This window comes from Hibiscus syriacus, unplaced genomic scaffold (assembly GCF_006381635.1).
Source record: "Hibiscus syriacus cultivar Baekdansim isolate YM2019G1 unplaced genomic scaffold, ASM638163v2 tig00001478_pilon, whole genome shotgun sequence".
Lineage (NCBI taxonomy): Eukaryota > Viridiplantae > Streptophyta > Magnoliopsida > Malvales > Malvaceae > Hibiscus > Hibiscus syriacus.
In genome coordinates, this window is record NW_024061874.1 from 4,656,486 (window position 1) to 4,672,197 (window position 15,712).

The 15,712-nt window shown below is 32.8% G+C and overlaps 1 protein-coding gene across 1 annotated transcript; it reads left to right on the forward strand.

Annotated features, from left to right (window-relative positions):
- Positions 1–1,937: 1,937 nt before the first annotated feature.
- LOC120127621 (transcription factor bHLH112-like) lies at positions 1,938–3,604 on the forward strand. The gene is made up of 7 exons (XM_039145483.1): positions 1,938–2,224; positions 2,332–2,755; positions 2,831–2,947; positions 3,018–3,083; positions 3,166–3,231; positions 3,310–3,360; positions 3,453–3,604. The coding sequence occupies exons 1-7, from the start codon at positions 1,968–1,970 to the stop codon at positions 3,600–3,602; spliced, it is 1,131 nt and encodes a 376-aa protein (XP_039001414.1). The 5' UTR covers positions 1,938–1,967; the 3' UTR covers positions 3,603–3,604.
- The last annotated feature ends 12,108 nt before the right edge of the window (positions 3,605–15,712 follow it).

Here is a 15,712-nt window from a genome sequence, read left to right on the forward strand (position 1 = left end):
ATTTATGCACGAAAATCACTCAACTTATCTCAATATTGACATAATTCAACCCATTTCATATCCTTAACTTACATACTCTTACTTAAACTAAGTAATACCCATTTATCACATCTTAAACCTCAAAATTCTATCCACCTCTAGGATTGAAAAATTAAACTCAATTTTTCAACATGTTCTAAATCCATTTCTAACACCTCATATATCTTAATTCAATCATTGACAAGTCAAATTCAACTTCAAAATATACTAACTCCCTCTATTCCAATAATTCCCTTAAAAACTCTTCATAGTTAATCCTTCATAACTCATCCATTTTGAAGTTTCAACATGCTTTAATCTCTAAATAATCTTTCTTATCACCCCAAGAATCAAAACTAAGCTTAAAACTCAGGAATTAACCAGTTGAACTTAAACTTACATTTGCTATGGAGCTTACGAGAAGAGAAGAAGAAGAAGGTTGAACCAAATTCTCCAGACTTTTCTATTTTCTTTTCTCCCTTTCCACGTGCCATCTCTTATATAAAGGAGGAATAAAAATCTTTCTTATAAAATTACTATTATACCCTTCAAAATTTCCACAATTACCATTTAATATAACACTAAAATTTTCCATTTAAGTCCTTGAACTTTTAACTTATTTCAAAATTGAGCACAAAGTTTCCAAAAATTACTTTTTAGTCACTAACTCTAATTTAGGATGTTACAATTTCGTTGCTTTATAAAGATAAAAATAATTTTATATTCAAAAGACAAGATTATGAGGAATTAAAGAATTCATTGAGCAGATGGATATTATTCTCTTTTGAGGTACTAATTTTGAACAATTATATATATAAGGTGTGATATTATCTTATAATCATATCAGATTATTAAAAATTAAAAGAATTGTTTTCTTATTTTTTATAAGGATAAACTACATTAGATATAATTGGATTATATAAAAATATTTTGGTTAATAAACTTTTAAATATTAAAAAATACCTATTAATCTTTTCAATAATTATAAAATAGTCACTAAATTTCATCAAATTGATATAAAAGGGATTTTAAACTAACGTATTACAAACTGATCCTTAAACTTATTAAAAATTTATTATTGTTTTAATATTTCAAGGGACTATTATGTAATCATTTAAGAGATTTAATGATCATTTTATAACATTTGAAAGGCCATTGACTAAAACGATTATTTTTACATAATTTATCAACCATTAGTGTACTTTACCCTTTTATAAAGAGAGGGTGAATTCATTAAAACAAAAGACAAGACTATTAATTTCTTACAAGGGTAAACTGCTTAAATATTCCCTTAGCTATGAGGAAACTTTCAGTTAGATCAGAAAATTATAAATTTTATCAACCATGTCATTTAATTATTTAAATGCTAGCAATCATGTCAATTAATTATTTAAATAGTATAAATATTAAGAAAATATAGACAGAATAGTTAAATAAATTTGTATAGTTATATATTTATTCTTCATTATTTATGAAATCTTTTAATTTGATCTTAATTTGGTTTAACCACTTGTATGTGGTGTATTGATTGACTATTCTAAATCAAGTTTTGTAGAGGCCCATCACATGAGAGATTCTCCTAACCTAGTTGCTTCATTTGCAAACGTCAAGATTCAAACTCCTAACTTTATTAAGGGAATCTAATGTCTCATCTCACTAAATCAATGGATTGATAGTAAATTTCTTTTTTTTATTAAAATAATAATGAAAAGAATTCGATTCAAAATGCTTTCTCTCCCATTTGTCCAATCATCCCTTGAAAGGTCAACCAACTTCTGGTAATTTCCATTACAGTAACCCGTAGACCACTTGAACCAAATTCCATATTATATAAACTACACAATCTCTACCACACATAATCCCATTATATATAAATAACGTTTCAACTCTGAAGCAGCAAGCTCCCACCAAAGCCAATAAACCAGAACAAAACAAAAAAAAAACCGGCCATGGCAGAAGAATTTCATGCAGGTATTTGTGGAGAAACATGGTGGAATCCGATGAGACCCATGTTCACAGGGTGTAATTCTCCGCTGTTTTCGGATATCGGAAGCTTCAGGTGGGGCACCGATATGGTGGACATCAAGGCAAGGTCCAACGATTCTGATCATAATGATGGCACCGGTATTTTGATTGATTCCACCTTACAGATGATGGGGTTCGGCCTTTCATCGTCCACAACATCAGACTGGAACCAGTCTTCCTTGTAAGTAATTAATTTGATGTTCTGTGATGATTGAGTATAAAGCTGTTGTTGTGGTTGAAGTTGTTGAGTACATGTACTTGTTGTTTCATCGTCTTCTTTGCTTGCAGTCGGAGTAATGGGAGAAGCGAGTGTTTTGATTTGATTCCGCAAGAAGATAGCGGTTCAAGGTTGAGTTCCGGTGAAGATTGTCATGGGTTATCTGCTTGTTTTTCAATGGGCTCAGCCTCATATGACTGCACATCGACGCTGTTACAGACTTTGTTCGAAACCGATCCACAAGTACCCCAACAACAATCACTTTTCAACGACCAGTCAATCAATTATATGTCTTCCACCGCCACTTACGGTGGTGCTCCTCCCATAAGGCCAGCATTGACAAAGCAGCAGCACACTGCAGGTGGCTTACAGTTCTCCAACGACACATCCTTCTGGAACGCCTCCGCCACTGCAACATGCGTAGACGACGTTAAACCCGGCTTTTTGCCTTCGCCGTTCGAAGAGAAACCGAATTGTTCCATCCCGACGACGAAGGTAAATTAATAAAATTTGGTGAGACATAATAGCATGCCATTCTTATCGTTCATGCATCCGAATCGGTATTTGTAGACTAATGTAGAAGAAGTTCGAAAAAACTCGAGTTCAGTGATGAAGAAAGGAAGTAGTACTGAAGCTCCATTGAAAAGGCCAAGACTTGAAACTCCATCACCATTACCAACTTTTAAGGTACCATCCTGCATAAATTTGAACAACTTTTAAGATGGTGCATCAATTTACTGTATTTTTTTATTATCAGGTTAGGAAAGAGAAGCTAGGGGACCGAATCACTGCCCTCCAGCAATTGGTTTCACCGTTCGGAAAGGTAATTTTTTTGGAATTTTCTTCTACGTAATTAAAATCCTTACTTTGGGTTAATCTGTATGTTTTTACTTTCTTTTATACAGACTGATACTGCATCAGTTCTACATGAAGCCATCGAATACATCAAGTTCCTCCATGATCAAGTCAATGTATATTCCTCTACCTACTTCCATACATATCAAGTTCTAAATTTGGACCGAAATAATGTTTCTTTTACGTGATTTCAGGCATTAAGTACTCCATATATGAAACAAGCAGCAGCTTCCATACAACCACAGGTATTAATAAACACCAACTAGTACTATTCCAATTAATAATGACAAAAGTTGTCTTATTCGGACCGAAATGTAATTTTTTTCTTGTCTTGCAGAATACTGATAAGTTGAAATACCAAGAAGGACCGAAACAAGACCTAAGAAGCCGGGGGCTGTGTTTAGTGCCGGTGTCGAGCACATTCCCTGTTACCACCGAGACCCCGGTTGATTTCTGGACACCGACGTTTGGTGCAACTTTCAGGTAGACCGGCTAAATGGAGCTGTACAACAACTCCTACAATAGTAATAGATTATCTAGAAAGAGAGCTACAAGAAAATAAAAGATAAAGGGCAAGTGCAGCTCCAAAGATGGTCAGCTGCTACAAAGCAGGAATGATAATGTAGGGCTAGCAATAGGAAGATAATCATAGGTTTTCTTTGTCTTTTTCATTATTCCAAGTTTTTTTTTACATGTTAATTGTGGTTTGGAGGTTATTAGCAATAGGAACAAGTGCTAAATTCAGCGGAAATCAACATTAATTTCAACTTTTAATATTAAATTCTATGTATTGTTGTTGTTTGTTGACATAATAGAAACTAAGTTAGCAGATGTGGGGGCTAAAACAGCCTCTTTTGTTCCTGTTGGGTGCATGTACATATAGTCAACCATTTCATCATCATCAATAAATAAACGAATATTATTTTTATTTATTGTATTTATATTATTTAAGGATAAAATTTATAGTTTTATGACGTGTTAATCTTTTATGGTTAAAGTTTAGGGTTTCAGTTAATTTTTTTTATCAACGTCATCTCCTACATTTTTAATATCAAAATAACACTCGAGTTACATCAAACTCATCTAAAAGTTTTATAAGACAATAGGTTCTTCGATCACACTTTAAATATATATGTAGGAGGCTTACTATAAACTATTTACTTCTTTCAATGGAAAACTTGTACAAAGACCTATGTAGGTCATTTTCCCCTCAAGTTGTTGCTTTCAACCAGCTCCTATATATATTCACAAGATATAATGCAAGTTTATTAAGTAATGCCAAAGAGAAAAATAATAATAAATATCAAAGAGAACGTATAATTAAAGAGCTTAATAAATCAAGAATCCAATGATCCTTAATATTGTTGAAGAATTACATGTGAGAAGTGACTAATCATTAATTTTTCTTATCTTTTTTAAATAAAATAAAGTACTTTTTTAATTATTATATTATTGATTGATATATTGTCTTGATACCAAATTTCTTTTTTAATTCAGCTTTTAGTGAAATGGAATTGATTTGTTAATGGTCATTATTATATACATATTCTTTTGATCTTTGGGTGTTGAATTGGTACCAGGTTTTAAATAGCGGAACGAAAATGCTATAGCGGCTGCTATTTCGTGGTAGCGTCGTTGTCCGGAAACGATAATCCGAAATAGCGGTGTGAGTGGTGTGAACGCGAAACCATACCAATAGAGGACGATAGCGGCCACAACTTAAAGGGTAACGGTCGATCACGATGATAATGGCCCACTATTCCCGTTATTTTCTGTTACACCAAATCAGTCGAACACAACAAAAAACGGGGTGATTCGTAACAAAAAAATGAAAAAAGAAAGATAGGAGAACTCACCTTCATCGCTAGTAGCCAGGAACCTTGAGGGTCACTTGAATTCAAATTATCGAAAGGTAATTTCTTAGATATAGGGCTTATTGTTTGGTTTTAGGAAAAAGGGGGTTTAGAATTGAGTTTGGGGAACGAGACGAGTCTTCTAAGACTCTTGGACCATTTCCGGCCACCGTGGTCGACCGTCGCCGGTGTCCATGACCGATGAACTACACGGTCGAGGGGGCTCTTTTATAGCATGTGGATTTTCCTTGCATAGACACCCATTTTTTATCTGGGTCGAAACAATTTTATTATTATTATTATTATTATTATTATTACTACTACTACTACTATTTTATTTTATTTATTATTTATTATTTTACATATTACAGGCCCAAAATACAAACCCAACACAAGAAGGCCCAAACAAACACCAAGCCCACAACATAAACAAACCCTAACTAACCTTAACCCTAATCCTATCATCTGTCATCGTCTGTCACCTGTCGTTGACGACGTCAAAGCTCGTCACCGTCGTCACTGCCTACCGTCGAGGAGCCAAGGTGAAAAGCTACGTCGTCGATTACCTCAACCGACCTACTCAACTGTTTCACCAAACTAAAAAAGAAAAGGAAAAAAATCAATCAATCATCCAAAAAATTCAAAGAAAATCCAATCGATCCCGAATTTTCCGGGAGCCATCATCTCATCTAACCCTAGCCTCTAAAAAAAATCCAACAATATAACAGAGGACTTATCTTGCGTCCCTTACCGGAGATTGGTTGTCCTCACTTCGCCAGAGCCAAACCCTTCAAGAATTGAAGGTATTATGTTTGAAATACCTAGATTTAGGGTCTGAATTTTATTGTTTTTGTAACACCCATAACCCATATACACAAACCAATACAAGTTACAGATGCCACATCAGAAATTCAAAACATTTCTTTATTTAAACTGAGTAAAATTTTGTTTCATTCAAACATCTGTAGTTTCATAACTTAGAAAATTATTATAAAATAATTATTTAGAGAAAAATCATAATATTTATTCATATTATTAATTATATTTAATACTAACTATATTAAGAAATTATAGATATTTCATTCTAGTATACATGCCAGCTAAGACTTTTAGAACACACCAGGATGTCATCATTGTTACCTATAAGTATTTCCTTGGTGATTGATGCCAAGCTCAGCTCCTTAATCATTTTCTTCCCTTTTTCCTATGCGTGAAAATCATCGCATGCTAAGTATACACTTAGTGAGACAATCATATGAATATTTAAAGCAATGCAATACGTAATTTAAAGAAATTACAAGATTCAATGCAATATGATCACTTTACCTGCATATCATTCATGTTACCATAAATTAACATGATATAATCGAGTATCAAGTTTCTAACCAATATATTTTCCAGTTATCCCATACTATAAGCTTATTTTCTAGTTTATCATTTATTAACCAATAAACCATAGCCTAATTTAAACCCTGAGAACCCTGGGTACACGAGTCAATTATATGCACCGTAGTGCTAAACCTGCACTAAGCTTACGCTCTAGTACTAATTTGGATATGATACGTAGGGTCATGCCCACCACCTACACTAGGTTTACACTCAACTGCTAATCCAGATATGACACATAAGGTCGTGCCCACTACCTGCACTTAGTGTCCTTACACACTAATGCTAATATAAACATACAGCTACTATACTCTATGGCATGCCAACTATACCATGTCCCTCAATGACTTACTTGGGCATATAGTCAATTTTTTCCATCCATGACATAATTTAACATTGCGCAGTTCATACCCGAAACATTATTCATGATAAATATCATATATGTTCATGATAAACAACATATGTAGCGATCAGTGATCAATGCATTTTATATTCAACCTTTGACATATTTAGAATATGTCAAATATATGATATATGACATAAATATCATGCAATATAAGCAAGGTAAACTTATAGCAAGTCCTACCCAAGTATGTATAAAACATTTATGTATAATGTTATACATGCATTGCACTCATTTTAACATTATATGTAAGTCAAAATATAATTCTCACTAAGCTTTGACTTGATCCTTTGCTTCTAATTAGGTTAAATCCCAAAATTGGTCATAATTTCTTATCTTGTCAGTTTGCACTACCTTTAAAGAAATATTATTCTGCATTAATGTAAACCTTTAAAAATTATTCTGTTTATACCAGTGGAAACTAGACTCAAATACGAATCTGTTATTAGCAGAATCTAGGCAGATTTCACCAATTGCATTTTCAACTTGTTCACTAATTATATTAGCTCACCAAATGAACATGAAAACATGTATCACAAATCACATAACATTTTAGAAGTCACTTCTTATCATAGTAACTCCGTCACTGGCTCATCAAAAGCCAATGTTGTTCGATAACATAAGTACAAATTAAATTTGCACTCACCTGGTATCCTTATCTTGCAACATTCCTTGGAATTTCCCATTTCATCCTTAAGCTTCTCCTTAGCTTTAATAATATTTTATCTTGATTCAAGCACTCAATCTCTATGAACATCATTACCAAACATATACAAATTCAAACCAAATGTTATAATCTTTATGCTTCTGGCTTTAAATTTTTTTCATTTACGTTTTGATCATTGATTTGGGTTTACTTGTGATTCAGTCCTTGATTTGTATTAGTTTTCACCTTGAGTTATGCAGTTTAATCTAATGTTTGTTTTGGCGCCCAAACTTTAGTTTAAGTGTTCAATTCTCCATGATTATATTTAAGACTGAAATTTTTTAAATCTTTCATTTCAATCCCTGGTTAATTATCGGTTAGGCTTAAACATTATTCGATTGAATTATTTAATGCCATTAATTACGCATAAATATGGGTCTTTTTCCTTGCAAGTTTCATTAATTACAAATGTATAAATATGCAAAAGTTTTAGTGTATCCATTATGTGTAAAACTTAGTTTTAATGTATCGAAGAAAAAATCGTTAGAACTTATGAAAGGTCCGATCTTGATGTTTTTAAATAATCGAACATCCTTCTTCTTTCTAAAAGGATTAATAATTCATATTTAATTAATTTTTATTTTTATCATTATTCATGAATTTGAATTAATAATGAACTTTAGAATGGAATTGTAATATTTCATTATTTTGATTGGAGTAGGAATTGACCGCTTTAAGGCATGAGAGATCTTTTCTTCTCGATAGGAAATAATAAATATTGTCGTTTTTTGTCCTAAAATTCAAAGAATATTTTTTTTGAAGGGATCTTAAATTAAATTAAATTCAAACTCGTAAATTTCCTTGCAGAGACAACTAATTAATCGACTAGGTGTCGATTTAGGGAGCTGTGGGGGTGCTAATCCTTCCTCACGCGTAATCGACTCTCGAACTTAATTTTTGGTACGTAGACCTAAGATGTTGTTTTAATAAAATGAAAATTATTTTAACGGATCCACTCTCTAAAAATAATCTCAGAGGAGTCACCAAGCTGTCGAAATGAAACAATTTAATTTTTAAGTGATTTAAAAATCTCGTCTCGATTAATTTAGTGTTTCCTTTTTAAGGTTTAAAAATGGTTCGAGGAGTCGCCACCAATCTTTTATTAGGGTGTGATTGGGCACCCAAAATATTTTTCATTTTAATAATTAATTAATTGTCCTTGCAATGAAAATTACAAGTTCGTTCTAATTTAGTTTTTGATCCCTTGTTTGGTTTAAATAAATTTTATGTTTATAATTTGATTAACCACTAAATAGTTATACTAATTTGTTTGCTAATGTTTTTAGATTAAATAAATGTTCAAGGATTTGAGAAATATGTTTTTTGTTGTTTGTATTATTTTCGCTTTTCCTCACACACTGCACAATTGCATTTACATAACATGAGCTAAAACTCCGCTCCGTCCCACTTAAGTGGGAGTGAGAAACTACTCTATCGTGATGGTTTTCACCTTCGCATGGGATAGTGAATCGCTCTCGGGGCACACGCCTTATGGTTCTCGTGATGGTAATCGCGTTCATACAAACATAGGGAAATGTACCTCCTCGAATTAAACTCGATCCATATAAACATGTTATGTGCTAGGATTGAGGGTCTGGCAGGCCAAGGGGCACCGACAAGGATAATTCGAGTACCTCTTGTCTTAGAGACAAACCCAACATATCGTGAGCCCAAGACTATAAAGCTTGACCTACCCTTAGAAATATTGTGAGGAGTTTACAAAAAGAAAACCTTTTATATGTCTTCGGTAGAATAATTTGATGTTTTGAATAAATACCTATGAACTAGATATCATGCAATTAGGTTTATTTTTCAAAAAAGCATGCAAATTAGATATCATGCGGTTAGAATTTTTTTGTGAATAACAAAGCATGTGGGTAGAAAACATGTATGGGTAGGATATAGTAAACCATGTATGGGTAGTCAATATGTGAGGGTAGATGCTATTTGTTCATTATAGTTCTTACCATCTTGTTCTTTATCTTATGTGTACTAACCCATTTTTGTTTCGTATCTATCTTATTTTGATTTTATTTTTATTGCATTTGCATCTTTATGCCATACAAAGGTGTTAATTCGCAAGTGATTGACTAAATAGAAAGTTGTTCATAATGAGACAAGAAACTTTTAGCCATGTAGTCAAAACCAAGAGATCTAAGAATGTTCTAATGATCCATGAAGAAAGACATTTGATGAATGAAGAAATTTGAAGCTAGTTGAAGACTTCCTTTGAAGGCACCAAAGCCAACATGCTTTCTCAGGAGATGAAGTCAGATAAAAAATGAGAAGACTCTTCTACAACAAGCAATTTAAGGGAATCAAGTGTCATCAAATGTGATAAAGTGCACTGACAACTTTGGGTGCAATGTTAGATCTCATGAAGAGTACGACTCAAGGAAATGAAGAAATGAAGAATCACAATTTTATTTTGACTACTTGGTGTAATTAAACCTTGTTTTCTGAATGAAAGTTGTTCTATGATGGTCACTTATGGAATTAACACCTTTTGTATTTGCATTTTACATCTACATTTACATTCGCACTACTTTAATTTAAGCATTTTTACATGAATCAATCCTGGAGTATGGGGTAATTTATGGAGGACTCCGTGACGAAAATATTAAAGGTAAATTAAAGCCACCCCGTTCGTACCTAGAGAAGAATTGAGAGCCTTGGATATGAAGCTTGGGGCATGCCACTAAGGACTATGGGGCACTGAAAAGCAAGGTTCAGAATTTGATCGATTCAGGGGCATGAACCTTCAATGAGTAATAGGGCATTATGATGCTAATTAAGAAGAAATCCTTTCCATCCATCATAAAGCTTTTTTGCATTTGTATTATTTTGTTTGAACTTGTTTTTGTTCTTTATTTCTTTATTTACTTAAATATTTTGTAAAAATGTTTGGTGATTGAACTTATACCTTTTTCTCGGGTTATAAGGAATGAAATAAGTTTTAATCTTGAAGTATCCTATCCAAAGCCAAAAGTATAATCACTTGATTCTTTACCTTGACATTACCTCTATTTGAGACTTCAAAATCATACCCTTACCTTTTTCGAGACACCATATTCATACTTTTACCTTCTTAGGTTGAGCCGATCTTTTTATAACACTACCTTTCTCCATATATAGGACTTCAAAGTCAAACCCTCATCTTTTTAGACACAAAATCCTCTTTTTTACTCTAATAAAACCTGAAGGCCTTAAGTACAAAACTTTCATTTGTCCATGAATCTTCTTGCAAGAAGAGACAAAATGGGGCATCCTAGATCAAGTTTTTAAAGATAAACTCGAATAATTGGAGCATACCACAAGCAAGAAGAGGAAGAGTAAATAAAGAGAATAATTGAAATAAAATAATTGAAATGATTTTATCATGCATTAATTACATTGTTTTCATGTGAATAAAAGTTAATCATGAATATTCACCCCTGGGAATAGCTCTTTTTGTAAGGAATTCAGTGTATAAAATTATGAACAACCTTGCTTTATTTATCCCTTCACAAAAAGAGAAAATCTATCCCTTGTTGTCCTCATTTGAGCCTAAATTATTTTTCTTCTAATTTAACACTAACAAATGATCACCCTCCACATTGGGGGGCAATGTGAAGGAAATCTGCTCACATGAGTGAAGACCATCAATCCAGGTTTTATTATAGGGGCAAGCCCTTGTGAAATCAAGTGAGAAATAATAAGACATCGCAATGTAGACCAAGTACAAGTGCTCGAAGATTAAATCAATTCGAGAACAACAAAGGATGTTCGAATATAAGAAATAATTTGTACTCAGATAGAAGTGTAAAATTCTTCAAATAAAGAGGACAAGAAGGTGCTCAAAGCAATTTAAGTCCTAAAATCATCCAATAAATTCATATTCAAGAAAAAAAAGGAAAGAGAAATTTAGAAAAAGAAAAGAAAAGAAATAAGTAAAAAGAAAAAAGGAAATGAGAAGAAAAAAGAAAGAGAAAAAAGAAGAAAAAGAAGAAGAAAGAGAACATATCAAGTACTTCAAGATGAGTGACTCGTTGAGCCTCAAGCCACAAGGTTGATCAAGTATAATTGGTTCAAAAATCCAGACTCAACAAGAAGATCAAGAAATGTCGAAGATATAGGAAAATGAAGATGAAATCTAGGGTGAAAACCCAAAAAATGGGCAATCTAGGGAGATCTAGAAAAAGAATGAAAATAAAAGACAAGTGGCAAGCAGATTCAAATTTGAAAAGACAAGATTGAAGGCATCAAAATTAATTGATCCTTGGTTTAATTACACCTAAACACTTATTTGGGATCTATTTGTCTATTTCTTTCATAATTGTGGACTATGACATACATTACGTGCCAAAAAAGTCCCTTCTAATCATATATGAAATTCTAAGCAGAAGAGACTATATTCAGATTTTATTCCGCTTCTCAAGATTAATTTTTTTATATGTAAAAGGTTTTCTAAAATATTTAATGCGTGATAGAAAAAATGACAAAGGGAGTTCAAGACGTAAAATTTTGAAAGATGTCTTGAAGCCAAAAGAGGATTCAAGTTGAAAACTTGAAAGAGTGACTCGAATATTAAATTGTGCAACTATGACATAAGAGGCGGTCTTACAAATCTCTTGATGAAGCACCACACATCCCAAATGTGCTCATAAGCGCTTGGAACCGCCTAGAGAATGAACGTAACAACCACTTCCTCCCAGATATGCTATAATAAAAAAAGTCAACCTAATAGACCTTATATTTCCAAAATCAACCTATACCTAAAAATTTTCATTAATCTTGACACTTGTCAAAAGACTATAATTTTTGAAGAATCAAAAGAGTAATTGATTTGTTTGATACCCAATGAACTCTTGTTTTATTATTTGTTTTAATTGCGAGCCAATTGTATGGGGCACCATTTTTCAAAAATTCTTCATCAAACGTTTTCACATTTTGAAAAATTAAAAGAGGAAAAAAACATTTTCACATAAGACAATCTCTTTAGAGTAGATCTTGTAAAATATCAAGTGTCTCTCAGACATAGAAGCTCATTATCAAAACTGGGGCAAATGACAATTTTTGGGGCAAAATGAGCTGAGGCAAGTATAACAGGTTTTCACAAGTCAAGAATTGCAAGGGTACACTCTGGTGTAGAAAAAGAATAAAGACAACCAAATCAGGAAGAGAACGAAGACTGCTATTGCAACCATTCCCACCACAGATCAAGAAAATATGCATTTATGCATGTTACATGAATTTGCATCATTACATCATTCATTCATCATTTCATACATACATGATAAATTTTGAATTGTCTCTCATTAGGATGCTTGTAAAATCTATTTTGAGAAACCATTTTGTTTTTCTTAATATTGTTTCATTAGAAACCTCACTCTAGTGCTTAGGATGGTTTCTCTAGAAATTTGTTAGAGTCTTTGTTAGGATCGTTTCTTTAAAAATTCGTTTTAGTCCTTCTCAGGATTGTTTCACTAGAAACCTCAACTTGACTTTCTCGTGAAGATGAGTCAATTTTTAGTGACTTGATTCTTGATTTTCTCGCGAAGAGGAGTCAATCTTTAGTGTTGTCATTCTTGACTTTCTCGTGAAGAGGAGTCAATCTTTCAGTGTTGTCATTCTTGACTTTCTTGTGAAGAGGATTCAATCTTTTAGTGTTGTCCTTCTTGAATTTCTCAAAAAGAGGAGTCGATCTTTCAGTGTTGTCCTTCTTGACTTTCTCGCTAAGAAGAGTCAACCTGTAATAATGTCATTTTTAACTTACTCGTGAAGAGGAGTCAATCTTTAGTGTTGTCATTCTTGACTTTGTCATGAAGAGGAGTTAATCTTTCAGTGTTTTCATTCTTGACTTTCTTGTAAACATGAGTCAACCTTTTAGTGATGTTATTCTTGACTTTCTCGCGAAGATGGGTCAATCTTTTAGTGTTGTCTTTCTTGAATTTCTCATGAAGAGGAGTCAATCTTTTAGTGTTGTCCTTATTGACTTTCTTGTGAAGAGGAGTCAACATTTTATGATGTTATTCTTGACTTTCTCTTGAAGAGGATTCAATATTTCAGTGTTGTCATTCTTGACGTTCTCGTGAAGAGGAGTCAATCTGTCAGTCTTGACTTTCTCGTGAGGAGGAGTCAATTTTTTAGTGTTGTCCTGCTTGACTTTCTCACGAAGAAGAGTCAACCTTTTAGTGATATAATTATTGACTTTCTCGTGAAGAGGATTCAACTTTTTAGTGAAGTTATTCTTGATTTTTTCGTGAAGATGAGTCAATCTTTCAGTGTTGTCATTCTTGACTTTCTCACGAAGAGAAGTCAATCTTTTAGTGGTGTTATTCTTAACTTTCTCGCGAAGAGGAGTCAACCTTTTAGTGTTATCTTTCTTGACTTTCTCACGAATAGGAGTCAATCTTTTAGTGATTTTTTCTTGACTTTCTCATGAAGATGAGTCAACCTTTTACTGATGTCATTCTTGACTTTCTCGGGAAGAGTCATCCTTTTAGTGATATCATTCTCAACTTGACTTTCTCGCGGAGAGGAGTCAACTTTTCAGTAGTATCCTTCTTCAACCTAACTTTTTTATTGTAGAGAAGTCATGCATTCACCAAAAAAATGGCCAGATCTCTTTAAGTGGATGACCAATTTCGTTTCCAACACCAAATTCCCAAGCAAAAAAATTTAAATAATACGACTGAACGAAAATTGTTACCTTGTTGTCTTTGCCCTATTCGTGTCTTCACACCAATGGTTCATGCATTTTACATTTACATGCATCTGGGCATCATTCATCATTTCATCAAATCAAGGAAATTAATCCTCTTATGAGGATGTCTTTAAAATCTATTTTAAGAAGTCATTTTGTCTTTCTTAAAGACCTTTTCATATTTTTAAAAGAAGTAAAGATAACTAAATCGCATAATTACATTCATGAGAACATTATTCAAAATAGCCAATGCGTTGCACTTTTAAGACGAATATTTTATAGGTTTTTATAAAAACTAAAGATTTATGACAAGAAAACTCATTAACTAATTCAAAACCTTCAAGATAGAGAAAAGAAAAAGTCACGAGATTCAAGGCAGAGTTTGATGTTTGTTGAATTAGAGATGAACTTTCATACGAGAAATTGATTTTTGAAGATTTCTTGAATATTGACCTTTGGGTATGATATTTTTAAATTCTTGAATATATACTGACAAGTTGTAATTTTGCTATACATATTTGATTTTCTCTTAAGAGTAGCGAAACAGATCATTTTCCTCCAGATTTGATCTCCCCTAAAAAGCAATGGAACGTATTTTCCCCGATTCATTCTTTCCTGAAAAGAAGTGAAGTGAATCAAACTTTCCAGATCTGATCTACCCTGGAATACAGCGGAGAAGATCCATTTTTGAGATGTGATCTTCCCTGAAGAGCATTGAGGTAAATCTACCTCGATTAAATATTCCTTGAAGAGCAGCGAAGTGAATCAAAGTTTCTAGATCTGATCTACCCTGGAACGCAGCATAGCATATCCCTTTTTTTCATATTTGATCTTTCCTGAAGAGTAGTGAAGAAAATCAACCTCGATTCAATCTTCTCTGAAGAGCAATGAAGTGAATCAAAATTTCCAAATCTGATCTACCCTGAAGAGTAGCGGAGCAGATCCTTTTTTTCATATTTGATCTTCAAAAATCTCTCTTGAGATATTGTTCATTTCCAGTCTCACTTGAGACAATGTCAAACTTCAAAGAATAGATTCGACCGGATAAAAACTCATTGTCTCTTTGTCCTATTCTTGTTAACACAATAATATGTAAAGAATGACGGTTGTAGACACTAGGGGTGTTCAAATCCAGGTAACCAGATTTTTGGGTACCTGAAGTGTCGAGTACTCGGGTCTTCGGGTAGTTGATTTGTCGGCCTATGTCTCGACCTGAATGTTGCGGGTACCCGATAATAAGGTACTTGTAATTTGGGTACCCGATACCCTTTTTTTCATTTTCAAAATATTAATTAAAAATATACACAAATTTAAATGTTCGAAACTTCGAATTACACACTCCATCATCCTAACATAAAATTTAAAAGTTCGAAATACAACATATAATAATCCATAATATAAATAAAACATAAAAATTCATATCTAACTAGGGTAAACATGAATTATGATAGTCATTAACATCCAACTACTAAACTATCAAAACTTAATCCAATTATGATATTAAATTATAATCACGACCCATTTATATAATTTAATTACCTATACTTTAATTACCTAGACTATC